The following is an 18,764-nucleotide window of genomic DNA, read 5'->3' on the forward strand; positions in this document are numbered from 1 at the left end:
TTAAGTTGACATGAGACAGATTAACAGGAGAAAACCAAACAAAAGTTTAATAACATGTATGCATAGGAGAGACCCAGGAAAACTACGTCATTCACCAAAATGGCGGAAGCCCTCACCTTAAATATTATCCTCAGCTAAAGACAAAAGAGGATGTTGAAGGTGGGGATAGTCAGTTCTGGGAGGTAATGGGGAAAGCACAGTAAACAAGGGTAAGGTGGTTACGCAGATTTAAGTCAGTGCCTTCCCCTTTCCTGAGAGTTTCTAGAGATTTGGTCCTCCCAGCTCTTCCAGGTACTTGGAGGGAGATCCCCTTACAAATGGAGATTTCCCTCATGAATGTAAATGTTTCTTACAAAAGGACAACTCCTACTTGGTTTTCAGTTTCCTCCTTGTCTGCTGTTTCTTAAAAAACAACCACCTTAAAATAATTAATGTGCCAGGGCTTCCCTGGTGGCGCAGTGGTTGAGAGTCCGCCTGCTGATGCAGGGGACACGGGTTCGTGCCCCGGTCCGGGAAGATCCCACATGCCGCAGAGTGGCTGGGCCCGTGAGCCATGGCCGCTGAGCCTGCGCGTCCGGAGCCTGTGCTCCGCAACGGGAGAGGCCACAACAGTGAGAGGCCCGCGTACCGCAAAAAATAATAATAATTAATGTGCCAAAGAGGCATATTTTGAGGTGGCAAAATCTGCTCCCCTGCAAAGCCCAAGATCAAGGTGTTGGTAGGGTTGGTTCTTCTGAGGCCTCTCCTGGACTTTTCTTCTTCCCGTGTCTCCACATGGTCCTCCCTCTGTGTATCTGTGTCCTAAGACAGACACCAGTCATGTTGCAATGGGGCTTACCCCAGTGACCTCATTTTAACATAATAACCTTTACAAAGACCCTGTCTCCAAATACAGTTGCATTCTGAGGTACGAGAGTTAGGACTTCAACATATGAATTTTGGGGAAACACATTGCAGCTCATCACAGGCTACTTTCTTGGCATTCAGAGTGGTGGTCACATCAAAGCTAGAACTAATAATTTTGCCTTTGTATTGTGTCTCTTGGTAACTCCCGAGATACCTTGTTGACGAAAAATTAATCAGTCGGTCTAAGAAAGAAGTAGAAATTTTATTCGAGCCAAATTGAGGATTATAACTTGGGAATAGCATCTCAGTGTTGAGAACTGTTCTGCCCATTAGAAGTCAAGGCATAGTTACATATGTTTTTTGAGACAGAGGGCTTTATGTTAAATGAATTACTGACAGTTCATACAATCCAAGTCTGTACAAGATAAAGAAGGAATGTTATGTTTAAGGAGTTGTCTCCTTGATGCTAAGAGAATGTTGCTCTTCATGGTTGAGCAGGTATTTCCGCCGATGGGGAAGGTTTGGTCCATGTGTAATGCAGATACACAATGCACAGTAGAAGGGAGAGAGGAGGCCAAAGGGCAAAGAAAATTTTTTTTGTTTAATTTTTTCTTGTCTTGCCACAAAATATGAATTTTATTTCACATACCCTTTCTAAGCGCATGGACTTTGGTCCATCCCTAGGCCAGCTAATGCACTGGTGAAACCGTGCACCTCAGATTGGGACTTGAACCCACGTGCTGGGACTCAAACCCAGCCAAAACCCACAGTCTTCCAACTGAGGTCACACACCTGGTTTCAGAACTTAACGAAGCTCAGGTTCTTGATGTCTTATCGCAGAAAGAATTCAGTGAGCGACAAAGTGAAAGGTAAGAAATGGATTTATTTAGAGAGAAACACACTCCACAGAGTGTGGGCCATCTCAGAAGGTGAGAAAGGCACCAGAGTATGAGGTTGTCAGTTTTTATAGTGGTGGGTAATTTTATAGGCTAATGAGTGGTAGGAGTATTCCAGCTATTTTGGGAAGGGGCGGGGATTTCCAGGAATTGGGCCACCGCCCACTTTTTGATCCTTATGTTACAGTGAGCATATACTGAGCCTCAAGGGCTGGTGGAAGTTGACTTGTCCACCATCTTGGACCCATTTGGTTCTAATCTGTTTATGTCCTGTCCTTGGGCTATGTCGTTATTTCAAAGGTTGTGCCCTGCCCCCTTCCCTCCTGTTTTATTGGTCTGTAATTAAAACCAAGGTCAAGACCTAAATTACCAAATAAGATTGGAGAAAATAGAAAATGGGAAGACTGACAGTTTAAAATTCCAGCTTATTAGGCCTGAGCAGGAAAAATCTAGGTTATTGCCTCATTCCAGTGACTTGCAGAGGAAGAAGGTGAGCCTGAGAATGAAAATGGTGACCCGGCAGCTTGTGTGAGTGGAATTCATGAACTCCTGTTCCAGATTCACCCCTGGATGGCTTTCTGTAAGAGTCTGTTTGAAAACCAGCCCAGGTAGCTGCCTGACTCCTAGCAGGGGAGACAGATTTGTTGGCTGATGAATGCCAGCAAGTTTGGAGATGCAAAGACTTTGCTCATTGAGGATTTCCAGTTGCCTTTGGCTACAGTGTTCATTGGTGTCAAGCCCTGTGCAAAGTAGTTTACATATATCATCATGTTACCCGGAAACTGGGTTTACCTCTTGAATTTATTACTTGGAACAAGTAAGGAGAACACCAAGGATCTTTCCTAAAGCAGTGTCTCCCCAGCAACAAAATTGGGGAAGTTTTTTTTTGGCAAGAAGTAGATTTATTAATATAGGACGCTTGTATGAGATGCAAGCGGTCAGGCGAGGGAGCTCTGCCCTGAGGTTTAAGTGGGCTACAATTTTATAGTCAAAGGAAAGGGGGAGAGGAAAACTTGGGGAAGTTTTAAGCTAAAGGAACATGCATACTCACGAAGGGGCTTGGGTGGTGGACTGAGTGAGTCCAAGCTAAAGTGGATTGAAAGTTACAAGGGTCAGAAATGGTCAACATCATCATTCCTTAGGTTCCAGTTGATCTGGTGGTGTTTAAACCCGAGGCTGGTTTAAATCCTGCAAACCGCTTAAGATAGTGCTTTAGGCCAGTCTAACTGGGAGTCTTTACAACTGATGTGTTATCTTTGCTATTGTTACTTCTCTTGCCTGATAAGTTTGTCCTTTTGATCCTTAATTACTGAGACCTGTTCAAAGGCAAGCACTGTGGCTCAGATCACAAAATGGCTTAAGCCAAAGATGGCTTCTCTTCTGTCAAGAAAGCCATGCCTTGTTCTATTTCTCCAGGGAACCCCATCCCTGTCTGGTTACAGTCTCATTTAATGTTCTCAGTGACCCTCTTAGGTTGGTGTTATTAGCTTTCTTACTGTGATGGTGATTCTGATTTTATAGGGGAAGAAACCAGGGCTCAGAGAGGTTAATGAACTTGCCCCAGGTCACAGAGCTGGTGGCTGGCACACCTGTTCCTGAGCCTGCTGAGTCATGGCCTTTTAGACAGTGATGACTTGATGACTTCCCTGTGTCACTGCACTAGGGCCGGGCAGCGTTTCCCTGCAGTTACTCCTGGTGCAGTAAGTGAGGAGAGGAAGGTTCCCTAGGGTTCTGAGCTGGGCAGTTAAGTTACCCAAGTATCTGATGGAAAGAGTAAAGGTGCCGCTGTTCCCGCGGCTCTGGAAGGCCTCTGAGGTCATCTCTAACCATGCTTGGTGCAGACCATTCCTCCGAGCTTCCCTTCTCATACCTGTCGGGATCAATTACTCCTTCCCTTCTGTAGAGAGTTCCTTCCACTCTGTGTGGAGCACTCTGTACCCCCACCTGCCCCAGGCATGTGGGCTTGACTTTCTGGGGTTTCGTTCTACCAAGGTTCCTAGCGTAGTGCTCAGGGAACGTGGGGGGAGGTGAATCTGCCTGATGGTTCTCTGCCTGCACAGAGAACAGGGGAGCAGGGGGGAAGGAGGGAGTCAAGAGCCATGTCCCTCAGAGCCTGGCCCATGACTGACTCCACCCCCCACCTTCCTGGGTGCCCAGGTGTGGATGAGGGAGGAACTCTCTGCTCCCAGATGGTTGATATCTGAAGCCTTGTAGGCTCATGACGATGAGTGTATCCGTTCCCTGGACTGGACATTTGCATGGTTTCCGGTCATTTGCTGTTGTAGACAGTGCCCCCGGGAAAGGCTTTGTCTCTGTCGCAGGGATGGCATCGCTGGGTCACAGGGATGCAGCCTGTAATCTGCCAGATGGCATCACTGGTTTCCAGCATGATAGTGAAACTGCACAACGCAGATTGGGACTTGAACCCACTGTCTTTTAATTAAAATCATACACCTGGTGTCAGGACCTACTGAAATTCAGGTTCTTTATGTCTCAGCTCAGAAGGAATTCAGTGAGAGACAAAGTGATAGGTAAGAAGTGGATTTATTTAGAGAGATACACATTCCATAGACAGAATGCAGTCCGTCTCAAAAGGCAAGAGCACCCAGGGAGAAACACACTCCACGGGCAGAGTGTGGGTCATCTCAGAAGGCCAGAGGCCTGGGGGTTACAGGGTTGTTAGTGTTCACAGGCTGGCTAATTTCATAGGCTAATGAGTGGGAGGAGTATTCTAACAGTCTTGGAGAGGGGGTGAGAATTTCCAGCAATTGGACCCCACCCACTTTTGGGCCGTTTATGGGGGGCCTTCAGTCATGGTGCCTGTGGGTGTGTTGTTTAGCATATGCTAATGTATTATAATGAGAGCTTAATGAGGCTCAAGGTCTACCGGAAGTCGAATCTTCTGCCATCTTGGGCCTAATTGGTTCTAACCAGTTTATGTTGTATCCTCAATGGCTGTCCTTCTTTTAAAGGTTGTGCCCTGCCCCCTTCCCTCCTGTTTCAGTTGTGCCCATCTCCACACACCTAGTGGGGTTTGAGAACTCACATCCTTCCACATCCTTGCTGGCACTTGGTAGAGGACGCCCAGGGTATTGGAAAGTTTTATTTCTTAAGCTGGCAGAAGGTACACAGGTGCTTGTTTGTTTTTTCTTTGTGCTTTCTAGGTTCTAGAATTTGTATGTATGAAATGTCTCATGATAAGTAATTTTAAAAGTTGAACAGTGGTGAAGCATGGTGGTGATGGGCACACCTTGGAGTCGAGGGCCTGCTCTGAGTGAGCCTGGGCAGCCCCCCTCCTCTTGGTAAGATGGGCCCCTGTGAGTAGTTTCCTTAGCGGTGCTGTGAGGAGTAAATGAGATGATTCACATACATTGTTTAGTGTTAAGAATCTGTTACAAAGCTAGGGCTTTGTTTTTGTTGGTTTTTTAAAAAAAATTTTATGTTTATTTCAGAGTTTTTCAAATACCTCATTCGATCATTTAAAAAGTCAACTAGTGTTAGACCAAGACCGATCATTGTTACCATTTTTTAAGATGAAAAGCCAGACTTAAGATTAATTGACTCAGAGCGAATATGGATCTAGAGCTAAAAAGCTGGCTTTACTCATTTCTGTCTTGCGGATTCAAGCAGAAGAGATGTGCTGCATTTCATCTATGTCCAATTGTTTTTTATGACGTATGCCACTTCTGCTGATTGAGACTCTGAGTCATCCTTGCTTGGTGCCCCCAGACTGCTGCCCGCCTGACCCTTCTCCAGGTCATCACGTGCTCATATGTGACCCCTCCACAGGGGAACCTTCTGTAACAATGACATGACCATGTCATCAACTTCTCACTAAAAACTGGGGCAGTCTGGGTTTCTGATTTCCCCTTAGACCTGAATGGAAGAACATTTCTTATTTCCTGTCACTGCAGGCTAAAAATTGTTGGTCCTGTGTTATGGCTGTCTGTCCAGGGCCTTTGTTTAGAGGAGGTCACCCAGGTAGAGAGCTCTTTTGCCTCAGTCCAGCTTTAACCAACCTCAGTGTGACACCAGTATTGACAATTGCAGCATCTTCTGTGAATTATAGTTGTCATGGCATCTCATCTTTGTCGTCTTCTTTTTATTTTTCCCCAAGTTTATTTATTTATTTTTGGCTGCGTTGGGTCTTCATTGCTGGGCACGGGCTTTCTTTAGTTGCGGGGAATGGGGGCTACTCGTTGCGGTGCGTGGGCTTCAGTAGTTGGGGCTTGCGGGCTTTAGAGCGCAGGCTCAGGTAGCTACGGCGCACGGGTTTAGTTGCTCCACAGCATGTGGGATCTTCCTGGACCAGGGCTCTAACCCATGTCCCCTGCATTGGCAGGCAGATTCTCAATCACTGCACCACCAGGGAAGCCCACATCTTTGCCTCCTAAGCCTTGCCAGCTCTGTTTTTAAAAACAGCTTTATTGAGATAGAATTCACAGACATACAATTTACCATTAAAGTGTACAATTCAGTGGTTTTTAGGATATTCACAAAGTTGGGCAACCATCACTGCAATCAATTATAGAATATTTCATCACCTTAAAAAGAAACCTCATGCCCTTTAGCAGTCACCTCTTATTTCCTCCTGTCCCCAGCGCTAAACAACCACTAATCTACTTTCTGTCTCTAGATTTGTCTGTTGTGGACATTTCATGTAAATGGCACCATACAATACGTCATCTTCTGTGACTGGCTTCTTTCACTTAGCATAATGTTTTCGAGGTTATCCACGTTGTACCCTGCATCAGTACTTCATTCCTTTTTATGGCTGACTAATACCCTGTTTTATGGGTGTACCATATTTTGTTTATCCATTCTTCAGTTGGTGGACATTTTGGTTGTTCCCACTTTTTGGCTATTATGAATGATATTGCTGGGAACATTTGTGTAAAGTGTTCTGTGTGAATACGTTTTCAGTTCTTTTTGAGTATATACCTAGGAGTACAGTTGCTGGGTCTTATGGCAACTGTTTAACTTTTTGAGCAACTGGCCAGACTGTTTTCCAAAGTGGCCACACCATTATACATATTCCCACCAGCTGTGTGTGAGGGTTTCAGTTTCTCCACATCCTCACGAACACTTGTTACTATCTAAATTTTTGATCCCAGCCATCCTAGTGGGTATGAAATGGTATCTCATTGTGGTTTTGATTTTCATTTGCCTGATGGTTAATGATGTTGATCATCTTTTCATGTGCTTATTGGACATTTGTATATCTTTTATATCTGAAAAATATAAAACAATATACCATTTGTATATCTTATATATCTGAAATGTGTATTCAGATCTTTTGTCCATTTAAAAAAATTGGGTTGTCTTTTTTTTTTTTTTTTTTTTTTTGTGGTACGCGGACCTCTCACTATCGTGGCCTCTCCCGTTGCGGAGCACAGGCTCCGGATGCGCAGGCTCAGCGGCCATGGCTCACGGGCCCAGCTGCTCCACGGCATGTGGGATCTTCCCGGTCCGGGGCACAAACCCGCGTCCCTTGCATCAGCAGGCGGACTCTCAACCACTGCGCCACCAGGGAAGCCCTGGGTTGTCTTTTTATTACTGAGTTGTAAGGATTCTTTATTAGATACAAATCCATTTTCAGCTACATAGTTTGGAAGTATATTCTCCCATTCTGTGAGTTTTCACTTTCTTGATGGTATCCTTTAAAGTGTAAAAATTTTAAGTTTTGATATCATTTTTAAACTTAATTAATTAATTTGTGGCTGCATTGGGTCTTCATTGCTGCGTGTGGGCTTTCTCTAGTTGTGGCGAGCAGGGGCTACTCTTCGTTGTGGTGCACGGGCCTCTCATTGCAGTGGCTTCTCTTGTTGCAGAGCACGGGCTCTAGGTGCGTGGGCTTCAGTAATTGTGGCTTGTGGGCTCTAGAGTGCAGGCTCAGTAGTTGTGGCACATGGGCTTAGTTGCTCCGTAGTACGTGGGATCTTCCCGGACCAGGGCTCAAACCCATGTCCCCTGCACTGGCAAGCGGATTCTTAACCACTGCGCCACCAGGGAAGTACAAAAAATTTTAAGTTTTGAAATCCAATTTAGATATTTTTCTTTGCTACTAACTCTCAGGATTTGGTTCCTTGCACAGGCCTGCATTCACTGATGCGTCCTCAGTGCCTGGAATAGTGCCAGGCATTATTTGTGGTTTGGCTTAGTGCCAGGGACAGCAGACATGGTTGAGGGAGAACTACAGGCTGGAGTGTTCTGTTTCAGTGCTTTCGGTGGTGTCCTGTGGGATGGAGGGTTAGGCCAAGATAATTTAAAAAAAAAAAAAAATGACCACTGACTTGGGTAGTAGGGTTGCGAGTATATCTATTAATTTTGGTTTAAAGTCTTCTGGAAATTAGAATATCAGTTCAGTAGGAGCTTCAGTGTTAACTCTTTCCTGCCTGAGTTTAGCTTTTTCATTTTCATTGGAGGATTCATCTTCACTGTTGCTTCTCAAACCTAAGTGTTCCTCAGAACCACTTGGAGAGCTTAACAGGGATCACTGGATCCACCCCTGGAGTTTCTGATTCACTGGGTCTCAGGGGAGGCCCAGGCATTTGCATTTCTAAGGATTTCCCGGGTGATGGTGATGCTGTTGGTTGAGGAACCACAGTTTGGGCACCACTGGTCTACATAATAAGTTTATATTACTCGTATAGTATTGTGGAATTCAGGGGGTTAGCAGCTTTCTTTTTTCCCCCCAGAAGCAATCTCACTTACCACGCTGGTATATTTATATAAGAATCATCGGGTAAGGTTGTCTGTACCTGAGAATCATTTTTCTGAGTGTAGAGCCAAGGATGTGAATTTCACCTGCAATCTTGGCCTATGTTGAGGTTAGGAGAACAGGAGGAAACCACAATTATTTTTGAACCCCTACTGTGTGCCAGCTGTACTTTGCTCTGTGTGTTACTCATGCTGTTGTGTTTAACCTAAATGCTTATTCCCTGAAGAATGTAGGCGAGTTGCCTGTGGTGTCCAGTTAGCTAACTCGTGGTAGAGGTGGGGCAAGATGCCCACACACTGCACAGTGATAGCTAATCCAGGGGGGAACAAAAGAACCTTCAGGCTTGGCCCACAGACTTTACTGGCTCTGTTTTAAATGATTTTAATTATTATTAGTTTCTTTATTAACTTGGACCAAGAGCCCTGGATTCCTGGCATCAAGCGGACCAGCCATGATGCCTTTGTTCTGATTTGATTACCTGTCCTCCTTGCCAGTGAAAGGCAAGCCCTTTTCTTCTGAGCTGTCTTTCCCAACACATTTCAGGATCTTTAATGGTGGATACTCTCCGGAAGATTTTGGCAGGTGACCCATGAAATAGGTCAGCGTTTCCAAAGCAGTGTTCCGATTTGGTTCAGGGTAAAAGATAAGATAGAGGCTTAGCTAAAGCTTTAATTCTGAAAGAGGGTATTTGATTTACTGCGTTCGTTGAGAGCTCATTTTGATCCTGTGTAACAGGAATCACGGACCGTGTGCACCACACAAATGCAGCTCGGGTTACAGGTTCCTTCTGTGGGTTAAACCCTACGTACTTGGGCAAGGTCAAGGACAATGGAAGGACATCAGTCCACGCTGAGTGAGCCCCCAGGCATATTGTCCCAGAGACCCGTCACTCCCAACCAACCACAAGTTCTTTGATTTGTTGAGAAAGGAAATGTAAGAGACAGGAAGAAATCCTGGGCCCTCTGGCAGCTTCCATGGGAATATTTTGTAGCAGGGGACATAGGGATGGGCTGATGCCTTAAAGGTTAAGAATTTATAGGAGGCAGGTAGATTTTTCTGATGAGTAATCTCTTTCACTTGTTTCGTATCACTGCAGAGTGCTGTTACTTATATGAATTTGAAAGTGCTCTGTGAAATAGCTGTTAGGAAAGGTGATTTTTATCCCCATTCTGTAGGCGGGGTGACTGGTCAGTGAACAGGAGTCATCTGTCCAGGTCCCACAGCTGATCAGTTGCAAACATGGGACACAAATGTACATCTTTTCCATCTTTTCTCTGATTCTGGTGCCCTTTTTATCTCACCATGTCAGGGAAGTACAAGGGCGTGTGTGTGTGTGTGTGTGTGTGTGTGTGTGTGTGTGTGTGTGTGTGTGTGTGTGTGTGTGTGTGTGTGGAGGTGGATGGGGAAGAGGAGAAATTTAGGTGGCCAGGCTCTGTATGAGAAGGGGGTCGAGAGCAGAAGTCCCTACCTAAGTAAGGCTAGTAACCCAAGGGGGAGTGGGGGGTCAGAGGTCTTACAAAGGCTGGTGCTTCTGGCTGGGACCACAGGGAGAAGAACATAATGTGTGTATGTGTATGAACATAATGAGCCTTGCCAATCAGGGACAAACAGAGCCATTGTATGTTGTCATCGGGGCTAATGGAATAGAATAAGTAACTGCTTTTTTGGAGGAGGTAGAATCTCCAGATGCCAGGGAACTAATAGGCAGGTAGAGTTTTGGTGATGAGTCCTTGCTATCCAGCCTGGATTACCAACCTGAAGAAGCCCCTTTGAAGAGGAAGGCAGGTTTCCCCCGGCCTTTGGGGTTATGAATAAGGAGGGAGAAGTGCTAAGCTCCAGGTTGTGTTCTGCTCTATGGGGAACGACTTTGTTGCCATTCAGATCAGCTTAAGCTGATGTTTTGGGTTATATGGCCGGTTTCAGATGCGGCCTGAAACAGTGGCTTAGGTGATGTCAGTGAGGCCCTCCCTGTTTTCCTCTGTTTCTCTGCTCTGCCTTCATTCACATGGGAGCCCCTTGGCAGGTCTAGGTTCTGCCCCTCACATTTGTAAAATGGTTGTAGCTGTTCCAGACCTTGCACTGTCACCCATACTTTTCAAGGAAAGACCCAATAGCTGTTGCAGAAGTATAAGGAAGCAACTGTTCCTCAGAAGCTCCAGCAAACATTGGCTCCTATTGTTTTATGTGCCCATTGGCTTGAACAACTTAAGGACCATCCATGGAGCAGGGGAGGGGCCCATTCCACCCAAATTGCATGGTAGAATGGGAAAGCAGTAGCTTTTGAAATGAAATTTAGAGGCACTTTTGCTAGAAAGAAGGGGAATGAAGGCTGGGTGGTAAATGACAGGTCTTGCATACCAGCCAAAGGGAGGAGGGAGTGAAATAGTGCCAGGTAGATTCCCTTGGGGAATTTTTTCAGTGAGGGAGTAACTCTTGCACACGTTAGTTAATAGGCTAGACTAAGCTGTAAGGAGAGACAATGATGTGACTTTTAAAGGACAAAGGGATTTTATTTCCCTCTCACGTAATAGTGGTCTAGCAGCTTTGCTTCACACCATTGTTCTTGGTCCCATCTTTCTTCATCATTTCTGTGCCATCTCCTAGATCTAGGTTGTCAACTAGCACAAAAGTAGGAAGGGAAAGTGTGGAGGAAGCAGCCAATGTTTTAAGTGCTCTGGGCCTTAAGTGGTGTGCACTGCTCCGTCTCGCATTCTGTTGATGAGAACTTGGTCCTTGGCCTTGTGTAACTGCAATGGCTGCTGAGAAATGCAGTCCTGAGTTAGGTGACCAGTGACCAGCTTGCAGGTCTGTGTTTATGGAGAAAGGGGAGAAGAAATTTTGTCAAGCAGTTGGCATCTCCATCACAACTCCCAAACTAGATTTCCTAGGAGGCTTATCCATTCTGAATGATGTTCCTGTGGCAGATAGCACTTCCTCAGGGAAGATTCTGCATCCAATTCCCTTCATTTTGGGAACCAGGAGTGCTTAATGGGAACTATGTCAGTTTCAGTTAGGTTCAGGTACATGCGACAGAAAACCTAAAATAGGGACTTCCCTGGCGGTCCAGTGGTTAAGACCCCACACTTCCACTGCACGGGGCGTGGGTTCGATCCATGGTTGGGGAACTAAGATCCCACATGCCATGCGGCACAGCCAAAAAATAAAAAAATTAAAAATAAATAAAGGAAAAAAAAAAAGAAAACCTAAAATAACAGTGACCTAAGCAAAGTAAACGTTTGTGCTTTTTTTCTCTTAGATAAAAGACGTTCATCACATCTTTTATTTATTTAATTTTGTTGCCCAACAGAACTTGATTGTAAATAAAAAAGAAATCTGTTATATACTTTTCAAAAAAAAAAAAAGACCACGTTTGTCGTAATGATGCATCATGATGTCAGGGACTCTGTTTTGCCATCTCAGCATTTGCTTTCCTCCTCATGGCCCAAGATGGCTGCCTGAATTCCAGCCATCTCTTCACATTCCCTCTGGGAAAAGGAGGAAGAAAGGCCTTCAAAGGCATTTCCTGGAAGTCACACGCAACACTTCCATTTACACCTTATTGGTCAGAACTTAGCCACACAGGGCACCTAGCTGCAAGGGAGATTAGAGATGTAGCCTTCTTTCCTGGCAGTTATGAGTCTCACCCTAAACTGGGGGTTCTCTTGCTGAGGAAGAAGGGGGAGAACAGACATTGGGCAACAACAGGCAGTCTCTGATAGAGACCACATGCCCCTGTGTCCTCACTTGGTGGCCTCACCTCTGCCTCTGGGTGGGTGTGTGTGTGTGTGTGTGTGTGTGTACGTGCCCACATTAAATTTTAAACCCCATCTTTGTACTTATCTGAAGGGAAGAAATCATCATAATAGCTGACATTTATTGAGTGCCTACCAGGTGCCAGACTCTGTTCTATGTCATTTATTCTTCACAACAGCACTCTTAAAGTGCTTACATAGGAGAGCTTAGCATAGGACTGTTGACAGAGGCATGGGCGGAGTCAGGGGAACCAGAAGGACTCGGTGAAGTGTCCAGAGATTAGCAGCAGCAGGAAGCCATGGCCACCCCTGAAAGGGCAAGGGGACAGACCAGTGTCACTCCACCGGCCCCACCAGAGCTTAGAGACGTGGAAGAGGGGCTGCCTCAGACCAGGTCAGGAGGTGGAGCTGTAGAAGGAAGCCAGGCCAGCAGCCCTGCGAGCCGGGTAGGAGTGGCCCCAGGAGCAAGTCAACACCCTGCCTGTCTCTCCTCCCACCTTGGAGCCCCCGACAGTGCCCGCCTTGGGCTGAAGCCACCTGGAAGCCAGAGAGCAAGGGCGCCTGGGGAAACAGCCCACAGAGTGCAGCCTCCTGGGGAGACAGTGGGGCAAAGAATGGTGGAAATGGATGTGGGGGAGTGGGGTGGGGGTGGGTGGGAGAGCAACAGAGAACCACCCGCACAGGATGGTTATGACCGCCTTTTACAGGGAAGGGGACTGAGGTGGGGAGAGGGTAGGGCACTCGCCCAGCTGGTAAGCAGCAGAGGCAGGACCCTGCTGGCCTCAGATGCACGTCTGCACGTCCCGAGTGGGGAAGGCAGCGCAAACACAGCTCTGATTTGACTGTCAGTCTGCACAGCGGAGGCATCTGATGCCTGGTCAGCACGTGGAGAGATGTGTTTCTGACTGGGAGTGACCGTGTCCCCCTCGCCCTCACAGGTTGCTGTTGCGAACCTCAGCGAGGCCGTGCAGGACGCAGACCTGCTGGTGTTTGTCATCCCCCACCAGTTCATCCACCGAATCTGCGAAGAGATCACAGGGAGGGTGCCCAAGGACGCGCTGGGCATCACCCTCATCAAGGTGACGGGCCCTCGCTGCGCGCCGGTTACTGGGAACTTCCTTTCCTCTTTCACCTCTTGGAGATAAGGAGCTGAAGGGAAGTTATGGCTGGTTTGGATTTGTTTTTTTAAAGATGCCTGGAAGAGGATCAAAACCACGCCATCCACGAGCCTTGCTCCTCTCACATTTAGGAGGGGCTGCTTTCTATGTAGAGAGGGTTCTCAGGGGCAGGGGCGGGGGACGCGAGAGTGGGGTCCCCCAAAGAAAGAACCACCAGCTCTGGAAATCTTACCTGGTTTGCATTCGCTGGGAAATTAATCATCTTTACTTCCCACTCCTGGGTTTATTCCCAAAAGAGAGAGTTTTTAACCAGAAGTCCACAAACCACCCACAGTGGTCCACAGATAGAATTCAAGAGTTCATGGTCCTAAATGTGGGGGCGGAATTGCATTTTTATTCATTTTAACCTCTAACTGAAAGAAGCGTTTCCTTCGCTTATGAGTGAAGGCCACAGGCCAGAGTTTCAATGACAGTAGTACTAGCAGGACCTTGACCCTGTGATCAATAGAAATTACAGGTATTTTCGTATCACTTTACAGTGGCTTCAGATATCTCAAAGTATCATTTATGCTCATCACTACTTGGAAATTATGGTAATTATTATACCTGCCATGACATCTTTTTATAATTACATTGATAACATACGTATACTACTTTGTCACTTTTTTTTTTTTAATATTTGATAACTATATTTCAGTATAATTGTCTTCCTGGGTAATCTTATGTATTTTGCTTTATGCATATGAAGTCTGAGAATGAGTCCATAAACTTCCCCAGGCTGCCAGGGGAAGAACCCTCTGTGAGAGAGTGTGTTCCATAGTGTTCATAGGTGAATGTTTATGAAAGCAAACAGTTCAATGTCAGTCATCAATAGACTGGACAGATGAATGGTAGAATACTACACAGTAGTAAATGGGAATGAACCAGAGCATTCATGCAGCCATGTGGGTGAATCTCCAAAGTAATAATATAGCACAAAAGAGCACACAGGTGAGCAGTACAGTTTCATTTATAGGTTTTCAAAAATATACTGATATAACTTACTGTTTGTGGCAAAATGATCAAGAAAAGCAAGGGAACAGGGCATAAAGCATTCAGGATAGGGTTTCACCCTGGTAGGGACCAGGAAACACTAATAAGGAGGATGCACTTGGGGCGAGACACAGGGGACTTCAGTGGTGTCCTTCATGTTCTCTTTCTTAACCTGGGTGGTTACATTTTCATTTAATTTTACTCTTTAAATGGTACATACACAGTATGTCTGTTTACTGTTGTAAATAAGAGAGGTTTTTCAAGTTGCGTATGCCATTGGAAGTCTGAATCTAGGTGACCTATAAAGCAATGATCTCCTGCCTCTTGTCCTTGGTGGTTCGTTTTCCTCTAACTTGCTGACATCCTTGCAGGGCATAGACGAGGGTCCTGAGGGGCTGAAGCTCATTTCTGACATCATCCGAGAGAAGATGGGCATTGACATCAGCGTGTTGATGGGAGCCAACATTGCCAATGAGGTGGCTGCTGGGAAGTTCTGCGAGACCACCATCGGTGAGGGCCACCTGGGGAAGGGACATTGGGTGTCTTAAAAGGCACACTTTCCGTTTCTGGAATTTTCTATAGTGGACTCTTCCCTCCTGCCCTTAACATTCTTGGGGTGGACATTCAGTGGGGTGGGAATTTTATGTAGGAGGCCATTCTGTGGGACTGAAGCATTTCAGTAACCTCTGGAGTGAAAGTAAAGCCAAGGAGACCATGTTGACCTGCTGTGATCCAGTAATGCATTATCGAGGTTAAACACAAAAACACAAGGGTACTTGTACCAAGAAGCAGGTGGTTACATCCATGGTGGGGCCTTAGAAACCCAGCTTTTCCTTTTCTTTTTTTAAACAACAGGAATTTATTTCTTACAGTTCTGAAGGCTAGAAAGTCTAAGATTAAGGTTTAACCACACTTTTCTATGATGAGGGCTCTCTTTCTGGCTTGCAGACAGCTGCCTTCTTACATGGGGGTGGGGGGGTGGGATCAGGGAAAGCAAGTTCTCTGGTACGTCTTATAAGGGAAACCCAGCTTTTCTTTACTCACAAATGCCAGGATCTGGATCCTCATTAGATTCCAAGGAGATCTAGAAATTAATGGGAATGATCCCCACTTTCAGGTGAATAAGCCCAAGGCCCGGAGAGTAAGTTACCAGCCCCAAGGTCACACAGCTAATATAGAACCCAGGCGTGAACTTGGGTCTCCTGTTTCTTGAAACAGAAAGCTCTTTCTACTCTTATACATTGGTGTTGTGAAAATTTTTGTTTCTTTTAAAAAGGGCTTTGGAATTCCCAAGTGCCCATATTATAGGACTCTTCAGAAGAGTAATACTGTTGGGTTTGCAGGTGCTTTGCTAAAGTGTATTTAAATTTATCTACCACTCCAGAACTTACTTCCACCCTTGTCAAACACACCAGCAATGTGAATCATTTCTCCTTGGCAGCTTTGTTAAAGGAAGCTCTGTTGTACAGACATTATCTGATTACAGTGGAAAATAGAGATAATCGAAAGAAAACCATTTTTTAAAAATTTCTTGAAAATTTTTATTGGAGTATAGTTGATTTACAGTGTTGTGTTAGTTTCTGCTGTACGGCAAAGTGAATCAGTTATACGTACCCATATATCTACTCTTTTTTAGATTCTTTTCCCATATACGTAATTACAGAGTATTGAGTAGAGTTCCCAGTGCTCTGTATGTAGGCCCTTATTAGTTATCTATTTTATATGTAGTAGTGTGCATATGTCAATCCCAAACTCCTAATTTATCCCTCCCCCTGCTTTTCCCAAGGTACCCATAAGTTTGTTTTCTATGTCTGTGACTATTTCTGTTTTGTAAATAAGTTCATTCATACCACTTTTTCTAGGTTCTACATATAAGCAGTATCAGATGATATTTGTCTTTCTCTGACTTACAAGAACCATTTTTAATTTCATTTAAATTTCATTATTTTTGTCTATTTGTGGCAAACTACTTACGGCTGTAGTTGTTATATACTCTTTTATAATTGTTTCATTTACTTCTATCAGCATACATCTTCATAGTTGCGTAGCATTCTGTTGACAATCCATTTATCTGGGCACTTAAAAAATTTTTTTTGAGGGGGGAGAAACAGTAATTTTGGAGAGGAGAGATATCACAAATAGTAAAAGGAGGAAAACAAAATGACCTATAATAACATTACCCAGGTTGATATTTACACGAGCAATGTAGTCACAGGTAAGAAAATTCAAATAGTACAAGGAGGTATAAATTAGAATTAAGATTGTAATTTCCCACCTATTCCCTCTTCCCAAAGAGAATCACTGTTAGCAGTTCCTATGTATCCTTCTAGAAAAAAAATTTTCATATGTATGCTAGTCTGTATATAGGTTTTATTCTTTCATAGTTAGTTCTTTTATTCATCTATGCTTTTAATGTAGCCTGTCAAATTGTTGTGTAATTACTTTTATTTCTCAAAAATAATTGTTAACTAGTTGTTCCAGCTCAATCGTATTTGCCAGTAATCAATTTGCTAATCAGTTGGTTAGGATTGACTGGTTACACCAGTCATTCCATAGGGTTGAGACTTCTCCAATCCTTGATTCAAAACTGTAGATTTGAGGGACTTCCCTGGTGGTCCAGTGGTGAAGAATCCGCCTTCCAATGCAGGGGATGCGGGTTCGATCCCTGGTTGGGGAACTAAGATCCCACATGCCGGGGGCAACTAAGCCCATGTGCCACAACTACTGAGCTCACGCCTCAACGAGAGAGCCTGTGTGCCACAAACTACAGAGCCCACGTTCCCTGGAGCCCGCGCACCACAACTAGAGAGAGAAAACCTGCACACCATAACTAGAAAGAAGCCTGTGAGCCACAACGAAGAGCCCATGCTGCAATGAAAGATCCCACATGCCACAACTAAGACCTGAAGCAGCCAAAAAAAAAACCTGTAGATTTTAGCTAGGATTTTTACATGCCTCTTGGCCTTGTTTCTCCCAGTTGGGTGCATTAGACTTTTTTGGTGTGTAACACAGACAAATGCACAGAAGTTACATCTCTTCCTCTGGCTTCTGTTTACCCAGTGCTTCTACTGCCTTCTCTGTGGGTTTGTCCATGGCTGGTAAGAGTGACCTGAATTAAATTAAATTAACTGTTGAAAGTAAGATAGAACAGGAAAGTGATATTTTAAAAATTTTCTTATTTTATCTGAATTTAATTGTGAGGAAATATCAGACAAGCCCAAAGGAAGGGACATTGGTACAAAACAACTGGTCCACACTCCTGAAAAATGTCAGTGTCATAGAAGATATTGAAAGGCTAAAGGAGAAGTCTAGAGAGACCTGACCACTAAGTGCAGTGCAGGATCCTGGGCTGGATCCTGGTTGCCATAAAGGCAACACTGGGGTAATGGGGGAGATTTGAATATGGGTTGTAGTCAGATAATTGTGTCAAGGTTGAATTTTCCGGATTTGATTGTTGTGCTGTGGTTATCCAGGTCTCCTTTCTTGATGGCATTAGCAGCCAACTCATTTTTAATTATGACAGATTCAGGAATCTTAGTCCACTTGAGTCTCCTGTGGAGGAGGAGGAAGATGGCATTGTTTTCAGTGTCTGGTAAAAATACTAACGAGCATGGGGAACTGCGGCACCCCCTCGTGGTGAGAAATCCCTTCCTCCTTGGGACTGACTTCACAGAGTCCGAGACTTCCACTCAACCCACAAATATTGTTCAAGTCTGTTATGTATCAGTCATGATGCGAAATGTCAAGGATTCATAAGCCCCTTCTATGCAGAAGGAGCTTCTAGGTACACAAACAATAGGGAATTACAGACTGAGATGAGTGTTTTGAAGGAGTCTTATTAAATAGGTTGATTATCTCCAAAGCTTGGTGTGGAAGAGAAGTGGAATTTTCCTGTCTTTTGGTTCATATTGAGTTTGGGGAGCCCTTCCATGTGGCTGATGGGCCTTTCCAGTTCTGGACCACATGCCATGGGTCCCTGCTTGCTGCATCACTGCTCATGACTGGTAATAATGATACGGTCAGTGCTTTCTTATCCATGATTTAAAACAATAAAAGATCTAAAAATTTAAAAGGTACATTTGATAATCCCATTTGCAGCAACATGAATGGACCTAGAGATTATCATACTAAGTGAAGTGAGTCGGACAAAGACAAATATCGTTTGATATCACTTATATGTGGAGTCTAAAATATGATACAAATGAACTTATTTACAAAACAGAAACAGACTCACAGACATAGAAAACAGTGGTTACCAAAGAGGAAAAGGGGTGGGGTTGGGATTAGCAGATACAAACTACTATATATAAAATAGATAAGCAACAAGGTCCTACTGTATAGCCCAGGGAACTATATGCAATATATAATATATTCCATATCCTATAATAAACCATAATGG

General features: G+C 44.6%; 1 protein-coding gene across 3 annotated transcripts in view; it reads left to right on the forward strand.

The window, feature by feature from the left end:
• Positions 1-18,764, forward strand: part of GPD1L (glycerol-3-phosphate dehydrogenase 1 like) — a 56,781-nt gene that overhangs the window by 13,063 nt on the left and 24,954 nt on the right. For all 3 annotated transcript variants that reach the window (XM_079935435.1, XM_079935437.1, XM_079935436.1), the window contains exons 3-4: positions 13,154-13,294; positions 14,737-14,875. In XM_079935435.1, the coding sequence (XP_079791561.1) occupies positions 13,154-13,294; positions 14,737-14,875 (280 nt within the window). The remainder of the gene's footprint in view (positions 1-13,153; positions 13,295-14,736; positions 14,876-18,764) is intronic.

The sequence above is a fragment of the Stenella coeruleoalba genome, assembly GCF_951394435.1.
Source record: "Stenella coeruleoalba genome assembly, chromosome: 10".
Classification (NCBI taxonomy): Eukaryota; Metazoa; Chordata; class Mammalia; order Artiodactyla; family Delphinidae; genus Stenella; species Stenella coeruleoalba.